At 42.3% G+C, this 12,378-nt stretch overlaps 1 protein-coding gene across 2 annotated transcripts in view; it reads right to left on the bottom strand.

Annotated features, from left to right (window-relative positions):
• Positions 1 to 12,378, bottom strand: part of ZNF704 (zinc finger protein 704) — a 94,597-nt gene that overhangs the window by 23,541 nt on the left and 58,678 nt on the right. For both annotated transcript variants that reach the window (XM_072852296.1, XM_072852295.1), the window contains exon 3: positions 327 to 430. In XM_072852296.1, the coding sequence (XP_072708397.1) occupies positions 327 to 430 (104 nt within the window). The remainder of the gene's footprint in view (positions 1 to 326; positions 431 to 12,378) is intronic.

Below are 12,378 nucleotides of genomic sequence, written 5' to 3'. Positions count from 1 at the left end.
TTGGGATTTCAGTGAGGTCAGGAGACCTCCCGCAGTGCTCATCTCCCATTCATGAAACGGGGCAAATTTGTTTCATAAACTGAAGCTGCTCTATGGTTATGGAAAAGGTTTATTATCAGTTCTGCCAATGCTGCACCAAAAACCTCAACTGTGTTGGAGCAAAGCTCTCTCAGCATGACCCCCAGCACGCGTGGGCCACTGCCAGAAGACAGCCACTCACCCTTTGTCCTCCACCATAGCCACAACTCCTGGAAACAAGCCCCCACATACACGGCCCTGGCACCCCTCCCTGCAGCCCCTGCCCAGGCGCTGCTCTGAAGGCTTACCGTTGGGTCGGACAGGAGGGCTGCGGACCAAAGGGCTGGTGGATAAACTGGTGAGTACCATGGCTGCTGTTACTTTATCCATGTCCAGTTCTTCTGAAGATTTTCTGAAACACAGTGAATGGGAGGCAAGAAACCCATCAGCAAACACTTAACTTTTTTTAGTGTTTTGTTTTTTTTTTTTTAAATAACAGACCAAACCCTAAGCCAGTAACCGAAGCAAACCACCAAGGAGAATTCCCAAAGCTCTTGTCTTCTGGCAACCTGAGTGTACCAAGTGGCTACTTTACAGCTCAGCATAAATAGGAAAAGCAGTGGGAAAAGAGAATACATCTTTGTATAAAAGTGTCAGGATTACTGTGACTCTCCAATAGTTTGACCCTGTTCCCTTTTTTCAGAATTTCAGCTACTCATATCCTTAAAGCTAAGCATCTGTTTTTTTTCTTCAACGGAGACATAGAGATGCAAAACGATCTAAGACTACCAGTAACGTTAATAACATACGCTACTCTGTAGGGTGAGGAAGAACTATAAACTGGAACTGGGGGATGTGATTTTTCCTTTGTTGCTTCTGCTTAACACCATTATTAACCCTCCTGTACTCTCTCCGAAAGACCGATCCTAAATTTTTCCTAGTCAGATTATAAACTAATTATTTAAAGTAATTAGTAAACTGGCAGAAAACCAGTGCCGGGGGGTTGGGTGGGGGGGTCTGCAGGTGCGATGGATGCCCAAGCCAGCGGGACAGCGCAGCAGAAAGAGAGGGACCTGTCGCTGCCTTAGCTCAGCCTTGCTGGGAACCGGCCCTAAGTTGCTGCTTCAATTCATGCAGTTAAGACCAAAGAGCTCTGGGGGAAAAAAAAACAAAAAAATCAGGAGAGTGGCAGAGGGCATGGGCAAGGGGTAATAAGGGAGAGAAGGGCAGCCAGCTTTCCCAGGGAAGGAGGAGAGGATCTGGAGACAACGGATGCCTCCAGAAACCAGGCTTCAGTGACCCACTGCTCAAGGAGCAATGTTTTTTTTAGACAATGCAGAATTTTCATTGGCTATAAAAATGTACATATAGTCACTTTTTTTTTCCTGAAAGTAAATTTTCCTGACAGGTTAGCAGTACAACGTCCAATTTCTGAAGAGTGAATGTACCAAAATAAAACTACTAAACCCACTAGGTTTAGCAGATTTTAGCTTTCCATCCTTGCGGGACAGAGGAACCAAAGCAGACAGCTTCTTGTAAACATTTGCTTTCAAACATACAATAGAACATCCAAGACCATCTTCTCGTTTACTAGAGATCAAGTTAAATTTGTTCTTACAAAAGGACACATTTTCCCCCTCTATTCTGCAATGTGGGGTTTCTAGAATTTCCTCTGTGCCTTGCCAGGAGCTCTACTTAACCATCAGGTTGAGTCTTTGTTTAAAGCTCAATATAAGAATTGTTCAGCTACCTCATGTTTTCCATCAACTGTTGATCATTAAGTCACCAAATCACTACGCTGCTTGCAGTCCCCTTCCTAGAATCCCATTTCACCAAACAGGTTAAAGGCTCATTAACTGGAAACTACGCTACAGTCAAAGCCTCTCGGTATTTTAGTGAGCAAACCTCAAACTTGTCCATGAAACGGTTCACAGCAGCTTTCTGGCTGATGCAAGGACCCACGCAGATGCCAACGAACATGCCACACAACAGCTTAGCTCTCGTGACTGTCTTTTGCAACAACACATCAGTGCCTGGAACCGAAATGCTGATGATGGTTCCTGCTGTGTTCTGATTATATCCATAGAAACCCTCCTTTCCTTCAGCCAAGGTTTTTGCAAAGAGCACAGCAGCCATATGGTCATCACCGAGCACTGGAAAGGTCTTGGATATCTGCTAATACCTGAATCCATCACCCATCAGGTCCTCTTGTCAGCAGAGGAGTATCTCATTCAGAATGCCAAATTCCTCTGGGTCCAGAAGACCTTTCCTCAGGGATGACGTGGAGAAGCTACATTTTCTGGAGACCAACGCTGCCAGATGATTTTCCAATTACCTAATATCCCAGTATGAAAATCCACTCTCTGAGAAGCATTCAGCTGCTCTGTAGTCCACTGCTGCAAGGTTACACCAACTGTCCCTACTACTTTATCCAGCTGTGGATGAACCACTAATATTTGCAATTCTGCAACATATGAGGACAAAATGACCATGCATGGTGGACCACGCTCCACCATGATATGCTGGAGAAGCTGATCCCTAGTGTTTGCAATCAGCCTTCCAACAAGGCTCTTCTGCGTGTGTGGCAACGGGACTAACGCGCTCCCATCCAGGCCTCTACAGAATTGTAAAATCACACTACAGCAGTTGTTGCAAGTGTTTGCCAAGTTGGTGTCAAGATGTCAGAGTCTAGAGCTAATCTCAAAGTTCCTCCAAATAGTCTATAATTTTAACTTCTAGCTCTTCTGTATTCATGGGGTTTTTTTCCCCTCTACAATGACTCAGACTGCTGCTCTGAAAAACTAACCTTTTCTCCAAATAATTTTGTCAGTAATGCCCCAAAATTGTCAGCATTGTCATCTGTGCCTAAGATGAAAGTTTTCATTGGTAGGCAAAGGACAGGAATGGTCATGAGACCCTCCCCCGCCACTTCTAGCCATGCTAAACCACACTCTTGCAATTACTGGAATGCTTTTTTCTACCTGAGCCAATTTAACAGGTTTTCAATATGGAAAGCCCAAATAAACAAAACTTTGAACTTTTTCTCTGCCCATTTTCAATCACAGTCATTTTTACTACTTACTGCTCCTCAGCTACATCCAGCAAACAAGGAATGCTCCGCTCATACTTCCCAGCCACAAGAATTTTAGCAGCTACAAGTGTTGGCTTATGTGACTCTGCTCCCAAACACATTTTTACAGTTTGGCTCATAAATGTAAACACACATATTTCATGTATCACTCAGCCAGCACCGCTGCAGCAACAGCAGCCTTTGAGAGAGAGGCAAAGCATAAAACTGAAGACAGGAACCACTTAAGCCATCTGCATTTAGTCAGCATCACATGTGAGTTGATGCCTTAAGACTGCCCTAGTCTTTTCCAGCTTTCTCCACTGGAAAGCTGAACCTGCACACAGCTGTTCAACAGTATTTGCACTCAGAGGGGAGAATAACTTGTTTGTTGCACACTGATTGTTCACAAACCATTTATTCCACCATTACTAAGGTGATTTTCTGCAGACTGAAGTTATAATCCCTGATGTTGCTTATACTGTTATTAGGTGTAATGAAATCTACATCAGTTGTAAGATCATCTACTACATCAGCTATGAAGATCTCTTCTTTCCTCTAATCCCACATCCCAGTCTCCAAATGCCATCTCCCAACTTCTCGATGGATATATTTGTTGTCAGCCCAGTCTGCATTTGAGACCAAGCAGTTTTGGATCCTTTATTTCCAAGTCTGTAAATCCAAACACATGCCAATAGCTGAATTATAATGAACCAGCTGAGACATAAGCAGCAGAAGTTAGAGGAACTTGGGGACAGATCTTTTATGATCATCCCACGTCTCTCAGATTCATGTCTCCCTGCTTCCTCAGCAGGGAGAATGGTTTTCACTTGATCCCTGCAATACCCTGGTACCTGGCTAGGTATTTGAATACCTAGCCAGCCTGGTATTCAAAATTGTCCTTTTCTTTAATAGCCAAGCTCAAATTAAACTTAGTTACTACCCTCACTCTTGCTCAATCCTTTCCTTGGTTTTGCTGATGAATTTACTGCTTTTTTGATAATCATTTAATGGTGTTAAGAAACTATCACATCTCCCTCAGTCAGAGCTCTCTGTGAGGAAAGACTGGGTTTAAGCTCCAAAAGATGAGCAAAAGAGGGTCCAAGATGAGTCCAAGGCTACGCAAGTGTCCCAAACCAACACAACATCCGATCTCCTACTGTCCCATTTCCTCAGCCAGTAGCTGACTCCCTCCAAGGATCTGTGTTTCCTTATGCGATTGAATCCATGGTTTAAGCTCTTGGTGCGATTCCTCCCTACTAGCAACCTTCTGGCGAGGGGACATCTTTCCATCCTCCCTCTGGGAAAGGTGCACAGGTCCTCTTCTGGCCACTGTCACCTTCGCACTCCCTACTAAGTGTTATTCCCATCTGGACACACCTATACCACACCTCTGTTTCTTCTTCTATCAGCCACACCATCATCAATGGTTGGAACAGGTTTTTTAAAACTTTCTCTCAAAAAATCCTTAGAAATATGTATTTTATTCTAGTTTTGAAGTCTTTAGTCTATTCTTTATTATTTGCCTAGCTTAGATCAAAAACCCTGCAGTTCTTCCTCTTGGAAAGACTGCATCTTAGGTCTGTACTTTACCCAAGCATATTTTAAGGGTCCTGGAGAATATTCTTAGAGCAGAGAAACTGGCAGAGGTAGCAGGTGTTTTTGATAAAATTGACCTTATTCAAAAGGACAACTAAGTTCATTTTAAGCAAAGAAAAAATAAAAACCAGACAAATTTATTTTCCCTGCCCACAACTCCAAAGCTTTCAGTTAATTCCCTGACCAGCAACCTCTAATTCCAGCGCAGCAACGCTCAAAGCAATGATGCACGGGTTCACCGTATGGCAAGTGCCCTCCTATGCTCCGGAGCTGCCCCGACACAGCACGAGTGCAGACCAGGCAGCGTTTCTTCACCAGGACTCCACTCCCATCAAGAAGGTGAGAGGGGGGGAGCAGGGGCAGCAGCATCCTGCAGCTAGCAGGACCAGGCTGCAAGGGGGTAGAAACTCCAGCACCGGGAGATGAGCCCATGGAGGAGGGAAGGAGAAGGATATTTCCAATTACTTCAAGTGGAGGTTGGCTACAGAAGTTGGTGGTCACAGACCCAGCCTTCTTCTCCAGAACTATGTCCCCCTGCTCTTCCAGCACTGCTGAGCTTGCCTTGCCTTATAATGCTTTCTAAACAATAACCACCTGAAGCCCATATGCCCTAAACATTGAGATTTATTAAAAGGCTTACATTTTTCTTTGTTTTGGCAGAGGCATGTGCTTACCTGTTTCTTACTGCTATCCTCACCAGAGGGACACAGTAAAAAACAAATAAAAAATTTTAACTGGGATTGATCAAGAACAGCAGCAGTCAGGCACAAAAATGCTAGTATGCTATATTAGCTGGCTTCTGTCCTCCACCCAAAAACCAGCTTATGACAGTGGTTCACAAAACACCTTGATCTTTTGTTAAGGAAGTACCATATAAACATGCATGCATTGATATGTTACAACTAGGACAAAATAACAGTATATTTAAATTGCTCTCTCCCTCCCATACTTATACTTCTAAATCCTCATAGAGAGACCTCTGAAGTCTTACTTTGACCACCTCATTATAGCCACATCACACTGATGCCGTCATACTGAGCACTGTATCAATACTGATAAACATGTTGTTACAGGCTTTTTTACACCAAAAGTATTATTCATCATGTAATGAATCATTGTAATCAGTGCACTAGTAATAATAGAAGTACTTCCTGAAAGAAATAAAAATCCTAAATTGCATTCTACAGGTAAAATAAAAAGATTTTAGGTTTCTTCAATTCATCATTAATGGCACAGGCAACATCCTAGCAAGGAACCAGCAAGAAAAGCCATGCATGTGGCTGTGACTCCAGATATCTAAAGTAACTACAACCACTCTTCTGTCTTGAGCAAAGATACTATTTACACATCTAAAAAGAGAACTGGCATTTGATATCCAAAGCACAGACACAATAATACAATGCACTAGTTAGAAGCTAGGGATTTCTGCCTTTGCTTATCATGGTAAAATTAACCTTTTCCAGTCTTAACTTCGTGATATTTGCAGATTAGTTCATATACAGAATAATTGCCCTTTCTGTGTCTCTCTCTGCTGTTCTCATTATACACCAGCAATTTTTTGGGATACTGACAGTGACTAGAAATTAATTATGATCAAAATCTTTATTATACTAATACAGGGACTTTTCTTCTAAAAAACATATATACCTGAACTTCTCAAGGAAAAAAGAGAAGTGCTTTAAAGGCCACCTCAAACCTCTCCACTACCCTCAGCCAAGCTGAAAGACTCTGTGATTCAATTAGTCAAAAGACCTTTGGAAGTCTGGCTGGTCTGTTAGAGGCCAAGGAAAGTTGATAGAGTCATCAGTAATGCAGATGCAGACTTTCTATCTGGACTGTAATGGTTTAAAAACAATAAAAAGTCTCTATAAATTAGTCGTATCAGATGGGAGACATTCACAGAGCGGTTCTCAACATCCTAGAGAAGAAAATATGTTTAACAGAAGACCTGAAGAGAAAGTGGTGTGTAATGCAGGCATGATTCTCAAAGTCCTTTATTTTTCCTTGCATCAGACCATGCATCACCTTCCACTGCTTCACAAAAAGAGGACTCTGTAAAAACAGGTATTTCTCTAGCCATTATCATGAAAAGCACTAAAACACGACAGAAAATAATCCATTCGTTTTTACAACTATTTTATAGATTTAGATAACCAAGAAAACGCAATATCCGGTTGTAAAGGCTGGCTGATGTACTCTCCCATACACAGGGGTCTCGCCGGTCTCTCCCTCTGCTGCTCCTGCCTCCTCCTCAAGCCCCCAGACAGCTTCTTGAGCCAGGCGCATCCCCAGGGAGCGGCTGGAGCACCCTTTCCCAGTGCCCCTCTCCTCCCTACGGGGGTACAACCGAATGATGCTATCCTGGCTGCTCTGTAAGCTACCACCGCACCAGACCTCTCCGGGGAGCGCTGGCAGAGCTGCACCAGCAACAAAAAGGATGCCAATTTACTGCGATTTCTGTTGTCTGGTGCAAACACATCCCACAGACACACGCTGCTGCCCCCATCCTCTCTGCAGCCCAGTGGCAGGAATAGCTGCTTTGCCCTCTAAGACTCCCCCGAAAAGTCTGCTTAAGGCGAAGCCTGCAAAACAGATGGAAAATGCCTTTTTCATCAAAGCCTTTTTATCACTGCTTCTTAAGCAACTTGTCTGCCTTCCTTAAAGGTAACTGAAATTTCAAAGCTATTCAAATGGTAACGGGACTGAACTCTAGGTTTCGCCCCCTGATTTACGAAACACAGGATACAGTGTGCTGGGGTGGGGAGGGAGAGGATGGGTAGTAAAACACTGCTCTCATTATTGGCCGGTGATAAGATCTACAGTTTTTAAATGCTCTGCATGCATCGGAACAATTAAGCAAGCCAGATTCAACGCTGGGAGATAAGCTGCATTTTACAGGAACAATTTATTCTATATATTGAAAAAGTTGATCCAATGAATAATTTTTACTTTTCAAACAGCTGCAATGTATCAGAAGAACTTATCTGGTGCAGAGCCCTCGGGGCAATGACGGAAGCTGAAGTAGGAGTATGAGATAGAAATAGCCCGCTTCAAAACAGAGCCATCAAATGAATGGTAATCACTTGATCATGAGTGCAAAGCAAAAATTAAATTCAGAAAGGAATAACAGAACCCTGCAGAGAACGGTTATCCCTTATGGTCACCCACAAACCATGAGGATTTTCTGGGAAGCTTTTCTGTTCCTTCTCTTCTACTTTAAAGGCCACTTGCTGATGCAATAAACAAATCAATCTCTACAAACCCAGTCCCAATACCACTCTGAAGCAACAGACCAATTATTCCAAATATTATCCAATATATTCATGTTCATCCCTGTCCTGCCTTTAACTTATGCTACTGTTCTAGCTTGTTCACAGACACATCTCCTTTCATAAATGGGATTGCTTCAATGGGGCACTGTTTACAGAACGAAATTTCACACTTCTGATCACTAATGCGTTCTTCAGGGAAAGGGGCTGGACCGCTTGCTAGAATGCCCAGAAGGTGCTGCTCAACGCAGTGCAAATTATCATGCTGAGAACGGAAAAAGATGGAAACTAAAAAAACCCCCGAAGGTCCCAGCCCATCAAATGTAACAGGAACTATGCCAGGAAGTGCTGTGATGGCTGATGCCACCTGATAACACAGAGAGAGGGTAAGACACCTTGCCTCTGCACGTAGCTGGCGTTCCCACTACAAAGCTTGCTGCTGCAGAGCAGCGCCGCTTGCGACCCTCGCCCGGCCCTGCAGTCACAGCCACCCAAATACTACTATGTTTGATGTCTCTTTTTCACAATGCTCTCTCACAGAGCCTTTTGCAAACCAGTTTTTTTCGTAAATCTTCCTTAACGTTTTAGAGTAATTATTTTACCAGTGATTAGCTGAAGATATCCTTATGGCAGGTGCTACAGGAATTTTGTCTTTCCCAAAGTAAAATACAAAATGCAAGGCCAGAAACGTTTTGCTCTTCCTCCTTCTTTCCCCCTTATCTGTTGCAAACAGTATGATTCCCACTCTGAATGAATTTAATTCTAACATTCCCAAAATACATTTTGTAATATCAATGCTTACATACAGTCCTAACAATTCTATATGGATAAGGTTTAGCACCATTTATCTATAAAAGGTGCTGTAAGTCAATTTTAAAATATTATTCAACTGCCTTTTTCCTCCTCCACACATTAAAATATACATTTTTTTCTAATAAAATATACATTGATGAAACACTTCAAAAAGCGTGCAAGTCTACACTACATTTATCCCCTTTTCCTCAAAGAGCCGTAGGCTTGCTGTTCTGCTGCTATGTATAACTACTAAAACAAACAAGATGGCAAGCGCTTTGCTGAAATCAAATCAGTCTCAAAAATGACCCACAGGGTCAGTTTCTGTTTATTGTTAATATTTACATATCAGCCTTTTTGAGCTTTCCGATTCCTCATTTTTTCAAGGTAGAACCTAACAGAACTGGAAAGAAAAAAGCCACCAATTCTGGACAAGGCTGTCCACAGCCGCCAGTACTGTTAAAAGAGATATATGGAGACTAGAGGCAGAACCACCTCTGAGATGACCCTCTGCTTCCTGCCAAGGTAAGATATTATATCCCAAAGAGTAGAATTTCCAAACATTAAACTACAGTTTCTATGGCATACATGAGCCAATAGGTCACAGCAGCGATCCAGGAGACAAACGTCATGGTTTACCTCATAACTGGTTTTCATCCTTCTCAATCCATTAGAAACCCGTTTTAAAACAGGGAAGAGACAAAGCTAGCTCACCTTGTCCTCTCCACTCCCACCTTCCCTTCATCACCATGTCCTTGGACCAATTTTGCAGGGTTACAGTGACAACAGTACCTGTGATAGCTAGTTCACAGCTATTTTGTCTATGCACACATGCTCCATTGGAAAACATCCAGGTACGGCTCTTCAAGTGGGTTGTCTTTGCATTTCCCTGATCATCCTACAAGTCTGTCTTCGTCTCTTGTTGATGTTACATCCATCATGAACAGAACTGCTCCAAGTGTTTTTGACATGGTCTTGCCCATATGTTCTACAAGGACAGTAGTACTTCCCTGCCTCTGCTGAAATCTGTATGATATGACTTACAAGGATAGCTCAGTCACTTGTAATGAATAGTTCAATTCCACTGCTGTGCTCTTCATCGCTTGTTTACAGCTAATGAAGTTGGAATTAATTGGTGCTAATGAACTTTTTTTTAACTTTGAAAAATGTGACAAAAATGTTTCCTTTAAAATAAAAGGAACAAACACAACTGACATTTATCTTTACATCCAACCTGATTACAGGACAGATTTTCATGATTTTCCTTCCTCACTTTTAATTTTCTCAAGAAAGATCATTACTGAGATAACAGCAATTCCAGATACTTTTCAGGTAGGGCAATAGGATATATAGCGCAAATATTGGTAAAGCATAAACTCTCACATTTTATATGTGAGGCTTTGCAGGCCATTTGGTCCGGTACTCTGTGGCCAGCACTGACTGTTTCAAAGGAAGATGCAACAGGGACGTTCCCATGATCAATATACCATCCCATTCCCAGGAATTATGCATTTTCTTACACTCGGTGACTAGATTAAAATAACACAAACAAAATGCTCTAGATCTTCGAACACATCTTCTATCAGCTATGGCTCTGGATACTCTTCTTTTCCACAGTATCCCCCTCCTCTGTACACTGTCCTCATGTCTGGGCTTCAGTCATGTTCTATGGCAAGGAGCACGGCAATCTAGTTACGTTATTCAGAAGACAAATTACCTTTTATGAGGTTTGATTTAGTTACTTTTCTGATTGTTCTGTTGTTTTTGCACTACCAGACATGGAGAACAGAAGCTCTAAGTCCAACTTTCGCTCATCATTGCTTTATTTGGTATGACAATCCCTCCTAAAAACTTCCTTTTTGATGTGAACATACACAGTAACTTCAGTATTCCTTTACACCAAGTTCCTTCTATGTTTATCAAGCCACAGTTCAGGATATGCCCCATTGCCGAGGAAGAAATTGTCAAGGGAGTTTCTGAAAGATAATGGCTCAGTGAGCCAGACCTGGACATTGTTCAATATAATTTGTAGCAACCCCCAGGTCCTCCAAATTAAACGTGAATAATATAACCCGAAGCCCCAGACGCTATTCCAGTGTCAAGAAGCTGACTTCACCAATTCTATGCCACATTGACTCAGGAGACAAGCTGATGTTCTGACTGACTGGTGATGCGTTGAAGAGCTAAAGAAGGATTGGGTCCTTCTGTCTTAGGAAAGAGCGTGCTAGATAAGAGACTGAAATAGATACCACTACATTAAAAATATATTCTGCAGTAAGTAGAACCATATTGCACATACTCTGCACTGTATAATCCCTTTCCACTGTATAATCTCATTTCAGGTCACTCGTAGTTTGCCATTAGGTCTTCCCGATTTTTCAGGCAGGTTTTGTAGTGGTTTTTTAATCTCACATTTATAGATAAGAGGTTTCTGTTCTTTGGTTAAAATGGACCTGAAATTCGAACTTGCATCATGAACTGTCAAAGTACCACCACCAGAAGATCTCCAGGCCTAACCAACACAAAGTGCCTCAATAAGGGCACCTGGTCTTTGGTCTCTCAAGAAACAAATAGGGCACAAAGCCATCTGTTCTCTGAACCATCTCTTATAAAGATGAAATATATTTAAGCCAAACACCAATCTTTTCTTCTTGCCTTTAAAACAATTGTTCAACCCTTTCAAAGATCTCCCTAACAACTTACTTTCTTCCACAGGAACCAGATAGAACCTCACGGATGGCCACCTTCTCACTAGAGCTGAGAAGAGGTCAATCTTCTCATCCCATGGTTTAAACATTTGCTGCACTGATAAGAACTGAAGATATTTTAAAAATTGTGGGTAAGAAAACAGACACTGAAAAAACCCTAAAATCTGCCAGACCATTGAAGAAGACGCATATGCAGTAAGGAAATGCCTCTGAAGCCTCTGGGCAGAGTAGGACCTACTGGGCACAAGCCAAAGGTGACTGACACCGCACAGCCACACCAAAGCGTCCCCAGGGCTGCCAGCTTCCTGCGGCAGTCGGCATGTGGCAAGGTCAGGGCTTCCTAAAAGCACCAACCCCTGCGCATATGCTGTATAGCGTGTGCACGTGACTGTCCTGGAGATCCCAGGCAGGAATAACTGCACTCTCCACAGTTCTCCACAAGAATATTTAGGTATCTATGTAAAGTAGAATGATTTCAACAAGAAAATGAGAAAGTCCAGACCATCTAGATGGCAGCCAGCATTCACTGATGTCAGACCCTAGGCCCCCTTATTATACGTATTTCTTCATTATTCAATGCTAACTACTGTATTGAAGATGCTCCTCCTTAACAATCCCACTGATGATGATGATCTTAAAATAATCTCTCGTGGAAGGCCCCTCTTTAGGCCATAAGCAATTAAAATTGTTTCCCTATATTTCCCAACTCAGGATGTTCTCTTAGGGTACAATTTTCTAACTGATAAATGTTTGCAATGAGCAGTGATGGCAGATGAGTCATTATTTTGTTTCATTCATGTTAGGATGATTTGTTCAAAGTCCTGCATCCCAAATTATGAGTTAAAAATCACAAAACTAGATCCAGAGCTGTGCTTTCAAAACGTATCATAGGCACATGTCAAAGTGAACTTGATGCTTCATGCAC

The sequence above is a fragment of the Ciconia boyciana genome, chromosome 2 (genome assembly GCF_034638445.1).
Source record: "Ciconia boyciana chromosome 2, ASM3463844v1, whole genome shotgun sequence".
NCBI lineage: Eukaryota > Metazoa > Chordata > Aves > Ciconiiformes > Ciconiidae > Ciconia > Ciconia boyciana.
The sequence above is the reverse complement of the archived record's forward strand: the minus strand, read 5'-3'. Positions and strand labels throughout refer to the sequence as shown.